This window comes from Morus notabilis, unplaced genomic scaffold (genome assembly GCF_000414095.1).
Source record: "Morus notabilis unplaced genomic scaffold, ASM41409v2 Scaffold137, whole genome shotgun sequence".
NCBI lineage: Eukaryota > Viridiplantae > Streptophyta > Magnoliopsida > Rosales > Moraceae > Morus > Morus notabilis.
The window spans coordinates 437756-456054 of NW_010358172.1; the positions used below are offsets into that span (position 1 = coordinate 437756).

General features: G+C 35.5%; 3 protein-coding genes across 4 annotated transcripts; 1 reads left to right on the plus strand and 2 right to left on the minus strand.

Moving 5' to 3' along the window:
• Window positions 1–2284: 2284 nt before the first annotated feature.
• Window positions 2285–6221, minus strand: LOC21407735 (E3 ubiquitin-protein ligase SP1). Its single transcript, XM_024161585.1, has 11 exons — window positions 5661–6221; window positions 5508–5560; window positions 4726–4847; window positions 4520–4615; window positions 4201–4338; window positions 4044–4109; window positions 3653–3765; window positions 3432–3542; window positions 3182–3225; window positions 2989–3097; window positions 2285–2841 (listed from the first exon to the last, which is right to left on the minus strand). The coding sequence occupies exons 1-11, from the start codon at window positions 5732–5734 to the stop codon at window positions 2739–2741; spliced, it is 1029 nt and encodes a 342-aa protein (XP_024017353.1). The 5' UTR covers window positions 5735–6221; the 3' UTR covers window positions 2285–2738.
• Window positions 6222–7208: 987 nt separating this feature from the next.
• LOC112090411 (GDSL esterase/lipase At1g54790-like) lies at window positions 7209–9415 on the minus strand. The gene is made up of 5 exons (XM_024161654.1): window positions 9143–9415; window positions 8695–8895; window positions 8385–8551; window positions 7995–8265; window positions 7209–7793 (listed from the first exon to the last, which is right to left on the minus strand). Exons 1-5 carry the CDS (start codon window positions 9378–9380, stop codon window positions 7507–7509), a joined length of 1164 nt encoding a protein of 387 aa, XP_024017422.1. The 5' UTR covers window positions 9381–9415; the 3' UTR covers window positions 7209–7506.
• Window positions 9416–10286: 871 nt separating this feature from the next.
• On the plus strand, window positions 10287–16130 carry LOC21407736 (elongation factor Tu, mitochondrial). Of its 2 annotated transcripts, XM_024161653.1 has the most exons (13): window positions 10287–10497; window positions 10528–10621; window positions 10717–10792; window positions 10980–11072; window positions 11221–11295; window positions 12795–12899; window positions 12989–13079; window positions 13155–13360; window positions 13764–13847; window positions 14479–14541; window positions 14631–14693; window positions 15062–15302; window positions 15828–16130. In XM_024161653.1, exons 1-13 carry the CDS (start codon window positions 10410–10412, stop codon window positions 15896–15898), a joined length of 1350 nt encoding a protein of 449 aa, XP_024017421.1. In that variant the 5' UTR covers window positions 10287–10409; the 3' UTR covers window positions 15899–16130. The 2 variants fall into 2 exon arrangements, with proteins under 2 accessions (XP_024017421.1, XP_024017420.1); XM_024161652.1 differs by having other exon boundaries at window positions 10287–10621.
• The last annotated feature ends 2169 nt before the right edge of the window (window positions 16131–18299 follow it).

The window sequence follows — 18299 nt, forward strand, 5'->3', positions numbered from 1 at the left end:
ATATATATATATATATATATATATATATATATCCATCAAGATTCATCTTCTACTCCTTTTTAAAGGAGACGCTCTTTCCCGTACTATTATTTGGAGCCGACTTAGCCGGAGATGCGATCTTGACCTTTGTGCGGTGAATATAATCAGAAAAATGGTCTTTAAAGCTTCCTTTCTTCTTAATCATCCCACCGTGATCCGGGCCTGATGATTTCTTCTGTTGATCCCCACCGTCTGATTTCGGCATCGTCCTTACTCCTTTTTAAAGGAGACGCTCTTTCCCGTACTATTATTTGGAGCCGACTTAGCCGGAGATGCGATCTTGACCTTTGTGCGGTGAATATAATCAGAAAAATGGTCTTTAAAGCTTCCTTTCTTCTTAATCATCCCACCGTGATCCGGGCCTGATGATTTCTTCTGTTGATCCCCACCGTCTGATTTCGGCATCGTCCTGATCTTGGACCCCACACGGTTGATATAATCCGTGAACGTAGCGTTGATCGGATCATGATCATCAGGCTTTCTTTCGTCATGCAATGAAACGACGTCGTTTTTCTTGGAAAAATCCTTCTCAACGGCCTCAGCATTGTTATTAGTATTACTATTCTGAGAAGTAGTAGTAGAAATAGTACCGGTACTGACGAACTTGATAGGAACTGTTTGAACATGATCTGCTGTTTTCCCAGTTTTCTGTTGTTGATGATGGTGATCAGACGGAGCAGAATTGCTTTTGATCTCGATGGTTCTGCGATGACCACGGCCGTCGGTCGGTGTGGGGTCCCTGCTCGGACGGTAAGAGATTCGGCGAATGGTTTGGAAAGGAGGGGAGACTTTGAAAGCTCTGAAGAGCTTTTCACACACGTCTAATGACTTCGATGAGGTTTTATTGTCGTTGTTGTTTTTCCCCATTTGAAATCTCTCTTTTTTTTTTTTTTTTTTTTTTTTTTTTTTTTGTGTTAAGTATAATTGGGGGAAAAAATTGGGTTTTTTTTTTTTTTTTTTTTTTCTTGTCGTGTCAAGTATAATTGGGTGACAAAATTGGTAAGTGAAGAGAAAGATTGTGAATAAGGGGTATTTATCTTCACGTTTGTACGTATTAGATTTTGATTAGTGTGAACGGGAAAAAGAAAAACATGGAAGAAAAAGTTGGTGATTCTTTTGGAGAAAAACCGTGAGTGGCAAAAAAATAATGAAGGGCCCGGAAGTTCACGTAATATTCTCAATGTGACCATTGAATTGAAAGAAGTTCTTTTTCTTCATTTTTTATTGGTGTCATGGTTCGAATTATAGTTTGTGGTTCGCTACAATATTTTTTCTCATAAAAAATACACGTAAATCAAAAATGATTCTGAATCATAGTTTTGAATTCATGAACCAAACGTTTACTATTTGGGAATTGGGATCATATTCTTCTCATATTTTCTTCAGCTAGTTTGTGGTTCTAACGTGTTAAAATTAGTTACAATTTAATTTCTAGCTGTTTTACATCATGTGAAAGGTTAGTTGTGGATTATGTGGAAAGTGTAGGGAAAAGATATTGAAAGCTTTTGGTATTGATTCCGTCGGAGTTTGGAAGTTTGAAAAACAAACGAAGGAGCTGAGAGTTGTGGGAATTGGAATCTCCTTTAGATGTAACAATACCACGAGGAAATTATGATCCCACTAATCAATGCTTAGAGAAAATTAATCGCTTGTAGGAATCTTTTTTTTTCCCCCCCTTACCACATAACAAGCTAAAAACTTTGTCAATTAGTTAAAGAAAAGCTCAAAGTAATTGGCTATATATTTTCTTGGTAGCTTCCTTCATTTACCAAGTAAAGTCTTCTCAAAGTAGTTTCTTCCAAAGCAAGGTAATTAATCCAAAACAAAGTATAAAGAGAGAGCACCTATGCTTGGAACTAGAACAATTATTGGATGACTATAATGTGAAACCTTTGAAGTTTAGTATATGCTTTGTCTATTTTCCTTACCTGTTTCTGGGGTATAATTGGGTCTTACATTCATCCTAATGGGAGAAAGGTATAAAAAAATGCAATTATTATTCTATCAAAGAAAAAGGGGGGAAAAAAGAGTCAGTTTTGCATGGTTTTCGTTTGCCTTGACGTTCCTTAATTGGGTCATTATTATTGTAACAGTGAACTGAGGATGGCACTCGAAAAAAGGGGAAAAAAGCAGTATAAACAAATAGCTATTTTATTTTTCCAGCAAAAAAGAAATAGCTATTTTATTTCTCCACCTTTCAAATTTTGGCCGGAAGGAAAATATAACAAAATCGTGCTAATTGGAATTCCTCAACTCAAAGTGATCCAACTAGCTTCATGTAATTGCACAACTCTCTTGACATACCAAATCTCTTTACTTCAAAAGGTAGTGATGCCACCATTGATCCTTCTAAAAGCTAAACTAGATTCATACTGTTCTAGAGAACAGAATACCACGTGACCCAGCTATATTTTGTATGTGAGAGAGAGAGAACCACAACTATTTACAATGACATAAGGATCCCAAACTGTTAATCATTTACAATTTTCAAATCCCTGAAGAAATTTCTCTTTTGCAATGCGGAAGCCACAAGTACAATGGCTGTAATATTCTGAGAATAATTGTTGGCCAATATTCTGCTTTTAGGCAAATGGCTGTTCGCCACCATGTTAAAAGAAAAAAAAAAGGAAAAAGAAAATTGCGAAATTGAAAAATCTGGGGTCTTCTCTAGAAGCTACAAATCTGTGACGCAGAGGGCCTCAATGGCGGAAAGTTTTCACAATCTGTTCGATTCGACGCCGGCAAAGAGGGCAATTTGTCAATTGCGAGGAACAAGTTGTGCAGCAGCACATATGACCGCACCTGAAACATATTAGAAGTTCACCATTGTTCAGCTTTAATAACAGAGAAGAAAAACCGAGAAAAAGGACTAGTATTGTCCTTGGCAAATAGATGGGCGTTTTGATACATATTTTTGGGTTAGAAATAAGAAAGATAAACAGTTCTTACGGCACAAAAACAGCATTGTACTCCTGTTCAAGGCATATCACACACAAATCTGGCATTAGACGGTCTTTCTTAGAACTATCCAATCCGCTTTCAGTAATATCATTTGAACCTGAAAAAAGAGTTGCAACATTTTAATATCATGTCCGATAATATATAGCATAAAATCTTATGCTGTAAACACTAATCAACTTACCTTCTTCATCGTTCCCGGATCGCTTAGCAGCTGCAGCAAGAACCCTGCATAGACAGATTTTAGTACGTCATCTTATGATGGGGAAATAGCAGCAGAGACATAGTTCATTAAAGTTAGATATGGAGCTTAAGTTAAAATCTTGCTCTTTACATGGTGGCTTGTCATGAGGAATATCAAAGTTAATGTTTTGTCCATTCAATTAGCCTTTTAACCTGTATTTGGTCTTCAAATTAACATGACTTGAACTCACCTCTTCTGTAATTCCCAACGACGCCTTCTTTCCATAATGTATTGGACGGCATGCTTAGCAATCAGATATACACCAAAGGCTGTCAAACCCACAGATGCATACTTATACCACCTGGTAAATTCGTTTCTGTCAATTAAACTCCAGTGGAAAAGCTACAAAAAACAAAAACATACATAACTCGAAGTATGTATGCATGCCGGCAAGCATGCAAAAAAGACAACCTTGCCCATTTCCCTAGGTTTGTAATGAGCTGATCGATACTTTTGGGAGAGATGTAAAATGGTCCTTTATGAGGTCGTTGAATTCTAACAGTGCCAACGTCGTCTTTGGCGGCCTGAAAACAGATTTAAAACAAGGAAAAAGAATCTCAGATAAATAAGCATGGGATGTGGTAAGACGTATACATCTGAATCTGATAGGCAGTAATCACCAAAGCCCTAACAAATGACGTTTAGTTATAATTGAAGAGTAAGCATTGTTCCAATCATACGAAGAAAATAAATGCTTTGACCCTTATTGTCTATAAATCCTTACTGGCAACCAACTACCCTTTCTTTTTCCAATGTCAGAAGAAGAAGAAGAAGAGGAGTTTCGTATCACACTACAACATACCTCGCCAACAATCGTCAAAGAAGTACCAGTTGGAAGAACTCGCTCAATACGCTTAACTCCAAGCATCTACAAAAACATTAAGATCTAAAACTTTAGACAACCCAAGGGCTTGCCATCAAACAATGGCAAGAAAAAAAAAATGGTAAATGAGACACACCTTGAGGCCTTGTAGATAATCTAACGTCCCACGTACAAGGGATCTCCCGGACTCTTCAAACACCTCACTTGCTACTGGTAACACAAAACCTGTGGCACCTCGGGCTCCCACCACATAAGCACGGCCACTCCCATCATCCTGAACCATAGAAATTTGATGCGACACCAAAATTAGCACTCATTCCATCAAACAACAATCATCAAAACAAACGTTTCAATAAAGCAAACAATCCAGGTGATGCAGGCGGGCAAGTATGTCTGCGCGCGTGTGTGTGTGAGAGAGAGAGAGAGCCCCAATAGCCAAAGAGAGGGATTCTCACCAGATACCATGGAACCTCTTTGCTCATGGATAGCATCAACGCAGAATCCTGAATCCATGACCCGGAATCATTGTGTTTCAAAAAATGTTGTTCTGCCTAAATAAAATTGATATGAACAAGACTGTCAGCGTAACAACAAAGAACCCCATAAAAAGGAAAAGCAAATATGTGTCTATAGTCTGTCAGAGTTTTCTCTTCAAAGTCACCGTTTCCTCCACAATAACTCCTCGTAAACCACTGAATTCACAATTGATAGGGGTTTCAGAGCCAACTCGGCCGGAAATTGCAACAACTAGGGGTAATATACACTCAGCGTCCAGTAATTGTGCTGGAAGACGAAAATAACAAAAAACAAAATTAGGAAACATGTCTAAGCAGACTAGTGCCACTGCTAGCAAATAAAGTACCCTACAGCATGCACTCAAATTGTGATGCTTTTCACAATTACACAATAGTTTGCACAAAGAGAAAATAGATACGTTCCCAGCATTGTCCACATCAAACACATTTAAAGGGTGATGTTTTCTTCACCGTGTGTTACAACAAGCCTACGATATCTATCAATCAGAAATGAAATTGAAAACCAAATGGAATGTTTTTCGGTCCACTGCCCAATTTTCTCGTTGCATTGGGTGTCAGGCTTTAAAGCAATCAGGCATTAATCAACCGAATTTAAGACACAAACTCCGTACCATTAGTTTTATCATGTATGAATAGTATACAACATAATCATGTGCACTTCAGGGAAAAGCTCATTAACCAATGGAAAAGAATCATCAGCCTAAACAATTGTAACTAGATGAAAAGCAACATATTACTCGTACAATCGCATTCGTATATTATCTCACTGAGGATTTAATTCAAGTATCAGGAACAATCGGGGATATCTTTCAAAAGTGCTAGGAAAAGGATAACAATTTATTGAGCCCAAAAACCAAATTTCATCAACCGCCAAAAAAAGGGAATCAGGAACTCAAAAATATCATACCCAATTCTTTCAACTGATTGACCCGAGTGACCGATTTTAGAAGCTCCGCATCCCTGAATCATCAACAAATGTTTAAAGCCATCAAAATCTTAATTAAATTCGTAATTCAGTTCATAAATAATTGGAGCAAAAATAGCTAAGTTTGTAAGTGACCTCCCACTGCTCCTGCCGAGAAGGTAAAGAGCAGCTGCACTCAAACAGCAACTTAGTCCACCCCAAGGAAGCATCTTCAGCCCAACCGACTTAATTTCTAAACCCTAATTTTCGATCCTTCAATTAATGCTCCACAATTCACATCATAGAGAAATTAAAGTACAAAGCAAGTACATCAATGGAATTTAGAGAAAGCTCAGCTGAAAAATGGGAATAATGTGATAGATAATAATTCCAACGGTTACGTATTGATTTTTTTCTTTTTTTTTTTTTCAAGAAAAACAAACAAAGAAAAAGTCCTTGCAAATAATTGGTAAAGAAGACTGGGAGTTTGGGGGGATTAAAATCTATGGGGACGGTGAGAAAGGAGGACAAGAAAAGTCGCGAAAAGGAAAAATGGGTGAGAGTTGGGACAGCTAATATTGTTGTAACAGTGTTTGTGGAATTTTCTGTCTGGTTCCCGGGAAAGAAAATGGAGAGAGAAAAGAACAGAACAGGATACGAAAAGTGGAGGATGGGGGAGCGTGACAGTTGCACGCAGCTATAGTGCGAGTGTCGCTAAGATTCGCGGCCTGCGTGTTGCCAAGGTAATTCCTTTCACAAAATCCAATCCTCTGGAAATTCTTGGCCTAGAAAAAAAAACAAAAAATAAAGAATAATTTTGATAAAAATATTTTAAAAAATGATTTTTATTTTTTTTCTTAATTTATAATTTTTTAATTAAATAATTACACTAATAAAAAAATATTTATCAAGAATAATAAATAAAAATCTAAATTTATATATTCTTAAAAGTAAATTCAGACTCATGCACTCTTAGGTACTATTATTTATTTATTTATTTATTTTTAGAATAAATTATTTACTTATTTATTATTGTGCATAGTGTTTCATCGGAATCAGAAAAAAAAATTCCGTAAGAAAGAAAATTAGTAAAAGTAGAAAACGACATGACTTTTGAGGTTAAAGATTGATGTCGTTTAGGAAAACGACAACATGTCGTTAAGGCAGTCGGGCACCTAGTTGATGTCTTTTGCAGTTTGCACCATATACGTAAATGATATGTCGTTCTCGTCGTTAAGGTTAATAAGGCAACGTGTCGTTTCAAGGTAAAAATGTCTATTGCACCATAGAAACGACATGTCATTATTAAAGTAACCATGTTTTAGAAGTTTTTATTTTGCTTAAATGGGAAAAAAAAAGAACGAGTCGTTTCTTTCTTTTTTTTTTTTTTTTTTATCTGTTTTAACAACAAATCGGAGTGAACAAACGTTAATTTCCAATAGAAAATGGTTTTTCAATTGAAAAAAAAAAAAATTCACTCTGTAAATGTCAACAACTACATGTCGTTGGCAATACATTTTTCTATCTCATAAAAAGACGACGATTCGTTTTATGTTATTGTTTGCATCGTCGTTAAGTCAGTCAAACGACATGCAGTTACTCTTATACATTTATCCACATGTCCTGTATACTAAATACACTATGTACATATACATACATGTAAACTTATATATACTGCATCACTCTACGCACTTACAAGTGTATTTATAAATCCACGGGTACCACATTTATTAAAAGGCGACCCCAGTATCAAAGAAGCTCCCGTACTATAACAGGTTCAGAGGAAAGATCAATCTCATATGTACGCGGCCTTACTCTCCAAAAGAGAAGTCGTTTCCGAGATTCGAACCCTGGACCCTGGGTGTAAACGCAAGCGCTCCCACCACGGGTACCATATTTATTAAAAGAAAAAAAGAAAGCAAAGCAAAGAACATATATGGTAGTTTTTAAATCTAACCAATGAACCAAATTCATGATTCAATGTAGGATTTTGAAGAGTTAATTACATTATGTTTGGGTCATAAAACTCGGACCCCATAAGAAACTGAAAATTCATAGAGAGAGGTGGATCGGTGTAATTTCCTGACAATATCTGTGATGAAACATATTTATTTGCAGCTTCTGTATAATGATTTCCATCCCAATTCACATATTCTGATGTGTCATTACATGGTGTTGCTGTCACCGAGGTCCCATTCAGAGTTTTGGTTTCTCCACAGGCAATTCTATTGTCAAAATTCAAGGGCAACCCACCATACCCACAGCAAGCTGCAATTGGTTGCTTGAATCCTAAACTCCAACAAAAACCACATTACAATTATAAAAAAAAGGATAAAAATTGAAAAAAGAAAACAAACTATTTAATAGAAAATAACAATTTTTGATATGCTACAGAATAAGCGCTCTTTCTCTCCTTTTTTTTTTTATTTATTTATAAATTTTGGACTACATGACATATAAAATAACTAATGAGAGCCAATATGAGCTTACCATATTGGGAGTAGTTTGCAATGAGGTTAGATTTGATTGAGAAAATGTCAACCAAAGTAACATTTGCTTCAGAAAATTGTCCCCTGAACTTCACAGAAAGATCACGTAGTTGTGTATTGAAAGCAGTGGCAAGATTGTTGTGGGAAGTAACGCATCCAAACTGGTTCAGCTTTGATGGGTCTTTTCCAAATTTTGCAATAATTCTCGGTAGGCATCCGAGGGGACCCATGTTGTGTATCCAAAAATTTCTAGCTCCCTCGTCATATAATCTCTATAACAATTTAAAATTAAGTTGAAAAAAGGAAAAAAAAAAGAGAGAGAGAGAGAGAGAAAGAGAAGAATTTTGCTGCTAATATTGATTCTAATATTGTGTGAAGACAAATTAATAACCTTTAATCCAGTCTCAAATTCTGAGATGATACTTGGGATTAAAGCAACAACTTGGTCTTCTGATTTTGAATAAAATGCACCATCAAGATCGTTTTGTCCCATATCGAATGTGTATAGACCCTGCTTGAAGTAACTTTCTGAAGGAAGTGATTTACTGAGCCTCTTGTCTAAGACCAAAAACAATAACACTTGTCATAAGTACTAAACTAAAAAGCCAAAGCCGTGTAAAGATTACTAGATGCAATTTTCATCCTAAACCTTAACATCTCAGAACATAGAATCTGAAATAGTATTAGATCAGATGAAGTACCTTTTGCGAGTAGTTGAAGAACTCGAGCTCTGAATCTGACAAATTCAGACACTTGAATCCCGAAGGAAAACGGGCTCAATGAAGCTTCATTGGCCGGGAGTATGGTGGACCCCCCAGTAGCAAAATTACACCCCTTTTGGAAACTTGGTGCACCAACAGAATCCAAATATGGATTCAGAAATGGCAGTCCCATTGAATCCACTACAATACATACAGTATGTAAATAACAAAAGTTGGTAGGATTTGAACACATTTTTGGAACAAATAGCACGCGTGAAAAAAGTGACTACTTAAGTGTAGTAGTAGAGTAATCGAATTTCAAAAAGTGGTCTTAATTTAGGTAGTCCTAGTACAATAGTCCGTTTAAACAAGTTAAAAACATATAATTCGGATTATCTTGGCACGCCAACCTCTTTATGTATTATAATTTTAAATGAAAGGTACTTACTGAGCAGATCGATGATCAAACGACCATCGCAGAACCGGCCGGAGGGCCTGAGGAAGTAGGTTTCGCCATTGGGTTGACCAACAGGAAAAGCAATACCTGCAGTTATGCCTCCAGTGTCTGAATTGGAATCACCAAAGTTAAAGACTGCTGGATAGCTAAGATTGATGGGGCTAATAAGAGGCAAGTGCGATAAGATTAAAGCTATTGTTTGAAGGGTCATCAACATTTTCATTGCCATGGAATTGGGATGCCCAGAACCGTTGGAACTTAAGAGTTTCCTTATAGAGGGGGTGAAGATGATAGTTTGGTAGAAAAAGGGTGTCTTGTAAGTTTAGGTGATGAAAAGGATTAAAATGGCAAAACATGCAAATCCAAGGGCTAAAAAGAAAAAGGCAAATGAAACAGAAAATATGGTTTTTTGCTGTAAGGAAAAAGAAAATATGTTTGCAAGTTACGGCAACATATCTTGCTTTGTGCAACTTGTGGATATTTTGTTCAAACGAAGAAAGGAAACAAAAAAGGAAAGGAAACAGCCTGATAAGTAATATGTGCGTGTTTGAATACGACACTTGTTTTTCATTAATTTTATTATTATTTTTTTATATCATATTCACATCAACAATTACTACAAATAAATGTTACAACCACCGCGAGTAATTATAAAATGGATTATCTTGAGGGTTGATAATTACTTATATGAATATCATGAAATGGATTATCTTGACGGCTGCTCTTTCAAATATCATTGCTTATACGGGAAAAAAATAAAACATAACCCTATTGGATATTACTTCATAGTTGACCCAAAAAAAAGTGGACGGTAAATATTAAAGGTCTGTTTAGTTTGTTGATTTTAGTTGAAATGTAATTTTACGTGAAAATTTTTTACTGTAACATAAAAATTAGATGTAACTAATTTTAAGAGCTTTTTATTGTAATAAAACTCGAATTATAAATTCAAATCGGTAACATAAAGAGGGCTTAAAAAAACGAGAGCCTTTTTTTTATAAATATATTACTAACATGACATGCCGTCTCCTTCTGGTCCGGTTTATGGGCCAGGATTCGGTGGACTACAACGGGTCGGGTTTTCTGAACCAAAGGCACACTAAGCAAAACCCTCGTAAACCCCCGTAATCCCTAAAACCCTCATCGAAGTGTCTCCGCCACTCTGAGCGCGAAGCTTTTCACTCTCTCGAGCTTCTTCTACTTCTAGGGCATTTCAATTTTCCATTTTCATTCTGTAAAGCTATTTCTTCGTGCTTCAATGGCTTCCGTCGCTCTCAGAAACCCTAACTCCAAGCGCGTTCTTCCATTTTCGTCCCAAATTTACTCCTGCTGCCGAGGATCGGCGGGCGCCCGGCTCTCCCTTTTCCCGTCGGTGCCCGCCGGTCTCTCCATTTCCGAGTCGATCTCTGGAAATGAAAGATCTTACTCTCCGATTCCATGGTGGCGATCCATGGCCACCTTCACCAGAACGTAAGTTCTTGCCTCTCATTATAGTTTGAGCCATTTTTGTTTGGTTTCTGTAGCTTAATCGGAAACTGGTTTCTGCGTGATGTTGTTTCGAGCAGAAAACCTCACGTGAATATTGGAACAATCGGACACGTTGATCATGGAAAGACTACGTTAACTGCCGCGATTACAAAGGTTTGGTCTTTCTCCATGTAGATCTATGCAATACTTTGTGAATAAGATAATCATTTTAGGTTGATCCATTATTTAGGTTGTTATTGATTAATGATTCCGTTTGTTGTTTATGAAAAATGATCCCTTTTTTTCCTTTCTTTTTGTTCTTTTGGAGAAAAGCCTGAAATATTTATGTGAATTGCATTAGGTACTAGCGGAAGAAGGTAAAGCTAAGGCCGTTGCCTTTGATGAGATTGACAAGGCTCCTGAGGAGAAAAAGAGAGGAATTACGATCTCAACGGTTAGGATTGTGTTCTAATTCAATTTTGATAATCAATATGAGTGTTCCACTTTGTTGGGATGTAGATTAATGCAGCTTTGTTGTTGATCCTTCTGCCACTTCCAAAATTATAGTTCTATTTCAACTTACGTTTTCATTGATTTTGCAGGCCCATGTGGAGTATGAGACTTCTAAGCGACACTATGCACATGTTGATTGCCCTGGACACGCAGATTATGTCAAAGTAAGCTATTAAGATAACCAATACCTGTATAACAAATAGCTCTAGTTTTTGTAATTTTATTTGCCATGGATTGGCCCTAAGAAGAAACTGAGTTTACAAGATTAGGAGCAGATTAGAGATAGGCATACCTTCACGGCATGAAGTGAATACTCTTCACAACTTGAATCGACACTTCATATTTGTATTTCTTGACGAATCACGCTACAAGGATCAAAATTACTCACAGATTGTTTTATTAGTTATAAATGAAAGTAAATTTGTATTGATGCAAAATTTTTAATAGAAAATATTGTGAAATTGGATTCAATGGATTTGAGAAGAGAGGGTTAATCGATAAAAGGCTCTGGACAAGAATGGGCATCAACAACCTTTGTCATTTATCACAAACTTGGTCTTACTTTTATCCTTTTCAAGAGGCGTACTTTGCTCATTAGAAACTTGTAAAGAAAGACTAGGCTTAGATATAGGTGATTTTTGTTTTGGCATCGCGAAATTCAAGATCAAGATTTTCCCATAATGTCTAAAAACATATTTTTTCCATTCACTATATCTTACTACATGATCATCAGCCTAAGGTAGCCAAATATGAGTAACATCCACGGATAGGATATCACAGGAAATATATATATTTTATGAGAGAAGTAAATTGAAGAAGTAGGCGTCTTTTAATGACTTCAAGTAATCCTTTATCCATCCAATTTACCCAAAAGGGTTTTGGACTTCAAGATGAAGCACCGTTTTGAATCTCATTCGATTCACAAATTGTGTTGACACAACATTAATCAAACTCCCCTTATTAATAGCAAGCTTCCAAGTTATATCTCTGAATGGGATAAAGGTGTGGAAATAAGAAGTGTAATCTATGACTCTCACATGATAGTTGTGTTCGGGTTGAACACATTGGTGAAAATACATGGTGTGTAAAGTGGATCTAAACACGTCCATTTATTATCTCCCAATGATACTATAACAATTTTCCAAAGGGAGATTGGTTACATGTATTTCAACCAGGAAAAAAATATGTTTCTAGAAGTAGTCTACACTATGTTGCAGCAAATGAAGTAAGGGCTCATCTGCAACTTTGACAGGATGAATAGGGCCACTCAAGAGCTGATTAAGCTCCGATACCAACTTATTGTAGGACCAAGATAGAAGATATTGAATTGAAATAGAAAAGATAGAATCAAGAGGAGAAATAAAACAACTAAAGAGATAGAAATAGAATCAAAGGATCCAAGAGAAGGACAAGAACTCAAGAGAAGAAAACTAGAAACTCAATATTCATTAATCAATCATCAACTCTCTTAAAATTACAACCACTAAGGTTTTTACAAAGTTCTAAACTAATAAAATATAAACTTAACTAAACTTTGAATAATCTTAAGTGATAAACATAATTCTAATTTCAAAATTAAATTTTAAGAATAAAATGTCTTAATAGGTAATTATTTCTTCATCTGCAATATTATATTTACTCATTGGTATCTATTGTTATGCAGAACATGATTACTGGGGCTGCCCAAATGGATGGGGGTATCCTGGTTGTATCTGGTCCTGATGGGCCCATGCCCCAGACTAAGGAACACATTTTGCTGGCACGACAGGTGCACTTTTCATTATTGCATTGGCTAACATGCTGAACTTTTTGTGCATATAGCAATGCCTAAAAGATTTTTGTGCACGTATTTGGCAGGTTGGTGTGCCATCACTTGTGTGCTTCTTGAATAAAGTTGATGCTGTTGATGATGAAGAATTGTTGGATCTTGTTGAAATGGAAGTTCGTGGTGGGTAACTTTTGAAATTGTCTTAAGGCACCGATATTATCTCCACTTGAATTTTCACATTTTCTTATATGGCAGATCTTCTGAACTTCTACAAGTTCCCTGGGGATGAGATTCCTATCATCCGTGGTTCGGCATTGGCAGCTTTACAGGGCACTAATGAAGAGATCGGCAAAAAAGCTATTTTAAAATTGATGGACGCTGTTGATAAATACATTCCTGACCCTGTACGCCAGCTTGACAAGCCTTTTCTAATGCCAATTGAAGATGTTTTTTCAATTCAGGTAAAATCTCATGTTTTAGCTGTGGTTGGGCAAAGCATGACAGGGGGCCACACTTAAGAAGGATTAGTTCTGTCGTGCTTCATTCAGAGATTGATGGGCATAACTTGTTAGTGTGGTTCCTTTGAATTGGAAGAATTTTTTCTCCCAAACATCTAGGCCGCTTGCATTGCAATGCTATTGTGATTGTCGCTGCTTCTGCTACTTACAACTTTTTTGGCAAAAAATATATTACGGTGATCTTTCCTCTAGAATTGGTTGTAGTTCTTCATCTTAAGGTTGCTCACATTCTCAACTTAACGATGGGATAGTTCTGCTCCCTATGTTTCTTGGAAGTCTTTATAGTTTGTGTGTATGGTATTTTCTTGATTTGGCTTTGCTATTGGTTTTTGTTTTTGTGTTAAAGGGTCGTGGTACTGTAGCAACTGGTCGTGTTGAACAAGGGGTTGTTAAAGTTGGTGAGGAAGTTGAGATTCTGGGGTTGAGGCAGGTAAATATGTACTTTTACTTTTTCTATTTCTGGTGCTGCAAAGCATTCTTTTGCATTCTTTTGCATTTGTTTATTTCTGTTGTTTATATATATGTGTGTATATATTTACACGTGTATTTGTGTATGATTGTTAAACATGGTAATGCTTTTCGGTGGCATATATCAAGTATTACTGTTACATTGTTAATGCCTCTAAGCAATATACCCTTTGAGGACTTGGAATGGCTGGTGCTGACATTTAGGGTGCGTTTGGAATTGGTTTCAAAATGATTTTGTTTTCAATAAAAAGTAAAAATGAGATTGTTTTGAGAATCATTTTGAGACCGATTCTGAAATTGCGTTTGGTTGGTTTTTTAAGAGATTGTTTTGAGTATAACAAAAAGTAAAATCGTGTTTATTAATTAATATATTATAATATTGTTGAAAAGTACTAAAAAATGAAAACAGAAAAGTGAAAACAACTTTCAACTGTCTTATAATTCCTTTACAAAAACCATTCTCACTGTTTTTGTTTTCAAAACATTTGCTAAACAAACGTCGTTTCGTTTTCATTTTCATTTTTTGCTTCTCGAAATACGTGAAAACCGTTTTCAAAAACAGTTCCAAACACGCACTTAATTTTCTCATGCAGGCTCCTCTCAAAACTACGGTCACCGGTGTTGAGATGTTTAAGAAAATCTTGGACCAAGGACAAGTAAGGGGCTGAATCAAATCTCATTATAATTACCAAGGTTTTTCTGTTCCATCTGGTTCGATTGATGATGGGTTTGCGCATTTAAATAGGCCGGTGACAATGTGGGTCTTCTTCTTCGAGGCTTAAAACGTGAAGATGTGTTCCGAGGACAAGTATGTGGCACCATTTACACCTCATGAATTTCTTAGTACTGGCTTGTCGTGGTATCTTATAAAACTTCTTGAAACTACCTAGTTTATCAAATTCAGTCTTTGAAAATTTTGTGATCTTTCACATTGGGTTCTCTTTAAAGGCATTTTTTGGTCTTCTAGTGCTTATTTGGCTTTAACGCTATGGGCTTCATACTGTTTTTTTTTTCCCCATGAAATGTAGATTGAAAGTGAAGTTTATTCACAGATGTTTTTTTACTAGTATTCCAAGATGCATCCTTTACAGGGAAAAAAAAATCCTTAATAACATTCTAAGTATGAGGAACAAATTAAATTTTGAACAGTAAAACTTATGATTGTTTACCGTACAGGTAATTGCCAAGCCAGCAACTTTGAAAGCATCCAAGAAGTTTGAGGCGGAGATATATGTGCTTACAAAGGAAGAAGGTGGTCGTCACACTGCATTTTTCTCAAACTATATGCCTCAGTTTTATATGAGGACGGCAGATATCACTGGAAAAGTGGAATTGCCTGAAAACGTTAAAATGGTTATGCCTGGGGACAATGTGACTGCTATTATTGAGTTGATTCAATCTGTTCCTCTTGAAGCAGGTACGTAATCATACTCTTTCCTTAAAAAAGATGGTTTATCCTGGCCGCTGTAGCACATACCATGCATGTTGTATCTCGTGAAATTGATTTCGCTTTGCGTAGGTGTATTTGTATTGAAAACCTTCTGTGATTTGAGTTTTCATACAAGTAAAATCGGTTTCTTTTCATGCATCTATCGTATTGACAAATTCATAGAACTGATTTATGCATGCGGTGTGCACAACTCGAGGTTAGGAGTATTTGGGGTCCGTTTGTTTCATATACTCAAATCATTGGTTCTGCTACAATATTTTCCTCACAAAAAATTTAAATTTCAAACGTCAGAATTAAGAATTATGATTTGAGTCTACCTTCCAAACGGACCCGTAGTTACTTGCTTTAAAAAGCGTTAAATATAGGTCGCTGTTTGCAATACATGTTTGTGGCTTTCAGAGTTCGTAACATTGTTATATACTTATAGTCAGAGATGTATAATTTATTTTTTTAGGCCTAAAAGTTTAATGATGTCACTTGTTCGACTGACAGGACAAAGATTTGCTTTGCGAGAGGGAGGTAGAACAGTTGGTGCGGGAGTAGTATCAAAAGTACTGGGTTGAGCCAGCTCATTAGCAAAAAGAATTGGTGAATTTTTTTTTTTTTTTTTTTTTTTTTTGGCTTAGATTCAATGCGGGTTGTTAGTTCTAGGTATTATCAAAAAACACATTTAAGGAGGAATGGTTGGGCGTGATTATTTCACATGGTCTTGACTAGTTTTCATTTATTTTCTTTTCGGTTCTTTTGCTCTTAAATAATGTTGTTGTTAACCAGTATCTGCATTATACATTCAAATTTTTGGTTCCCCTTGTTTGTCTTATTTTATGTAGAAAGAGGGCATTTGCAAATAGTTGTCCTAACAAAGCAATGTTGTCTTCACAAACGTCCCAACAGAAAGAGGATTTTTCTTTTTTTGAAATTTGGTTATCTATTTTACAAGTGAAATGAGATCTTCTAAGAGTAGTAAAATTGGTTTGTTTTGTTTTTTGTTTTTTTTTTCTCTCTTGCTAGTATAGAAAATCTACCAACCTCTCTGAACTATTACTGTCTTGCAACCACGATTTGCAAAAGAAATAATGCAAACTTCGCAGAAATGAAACAAAGCTTGGAATTTCAAGCACTAAATTAATATTGTATTTTACAAAACTACCTATTACCTAACGACTAATGACGTTGCTTTACATGTGTGATACACAATCTAACGAAACATGTACTGTGTTTGGAGTTGTCAAAAAATAAAAAATAAAACGGGAGAGAAACGGCGCTTAGCACAATTAAAAATAAAAAATAAAAATAAAAATAATTTTTTAATTTAGTGTAAAATGAGAGAGAAATAAAAAATAATTTTTAATCATTTTTTATTTTTTGTTTTTGTTTTTTCCTCTCTCGAGCAGAGAGAGACATTAATAAATTTTTTTATACTAAAAATAATATCTTAATAAAATTACTAAACGTATTTTTAAAAATGATTTATGTCTGAAATTAAAAATATTTTTATTTTTATTTTCATATAAAAATAAAATTATTTTAAAATGAATTTTAAACGTACCCATGAATTACTCATACACACCAAACGTAAACTTAAATTTAAAAAAAAAAGGCATACAAAAAATAAAATCATTTTAAAACGAGTTTTAAACGCGTTCTTTAGTTTTGAGCTTGTCTTAAGATGGCCTCCTTTTATTTTTATTTTTATTTTTTATTTTTTTTAGGGAAATATATACACTACGAGTCCCATTTGGCAAAGCTGAAAGTATAAAAACTTGTTGGATTATCTTATCTAACCAATTATATTTAATAAAGACATGTAAATTTAATCAAATCGGTAAAAGTTTAAAATAAAAGAAAAACAATGCAATGGGGATAAAGTTAATTAGGTATCTTATCGTATTTAATAAAAAATATTTTTAATTAAAGTTGACATCAGTAATTAAAAAAAAAATCATCTACATTTGTAATATATCTCTCAGTTAAAAAAGAAATAAAAGAACAAAATTTCTCATTTGATTCCTTTCATATTTATTAGCTAGTAACTTTGTTTGTGATGTATCTTTCGGTTGAACAAAGAACAAATTCTCATTTTGGCATCATTCACTTCACGGATTTAAATTTTTAATTTGAGCTGAGATGTGACATTTTTTGAGAACTTTATACTGTAACAAAAAAAGTTAAATGTGACATTTTTTTAAAATTTTTTACTGTAAAAACTTAAAATTAAAAATTAAAATTGATAAAATGAACGAAACATTAATTTATTTCAAATTTATCGGGATAATTTTCCATTAAAAAAGTTATCAGGAAAAAACTTATTTTTTTGTTTATTTTATTTTTGGCTACAATTGTGACCGAGCGACGATAGTTACGACCGTTGAAAAGGGCACAAGATCAGTGCCTTGCCTTTTAGCATCGAGCTACTGATGGAAATGGAAATCAAAGCTAGTGATGGAAATACGGTAGTAAAAAAAAAAAAAAAAACGATTTGACCGTCTGAAAAGGACACGTGTAAACGAATGAGGTGGCGGTTTTCTATTGGCTTCTTTATTCCTATAATAAAACGTAGCAGTAGAGAAACAAAGCCCTCACTTTATCTTCCTGGCGCTTTCCCCCAGAAAAAAAAAAGAAAAAAAAAACTCACTTTGTCGTATGAGTATCCCATTGCTGACAGTACCTTTCGTATGCATATGTTCTTCCCTCGCGAGGGAGAAAGGATTCCAGAGAGAGAGAAACATAGAGAGAGAGAGAGAGAGCCAGAGAACCATAGCTACGAGAGGCCAAAACCTTACGATCGACGATCGCCTTGCCGGAAATGGAAGATTCTGCGGCGGCGGATACGGCCGATGTCGGCGGAAGCGTGGTGGAGGAGAACGAGTGTAGGATATGCCGAAATCCCGGCGAGGAGGGAAACCCTCTCCGGTACCCCTGCGCTTGCCGTGGTACCATAAAGTACGTCCACCAAGATTGTCT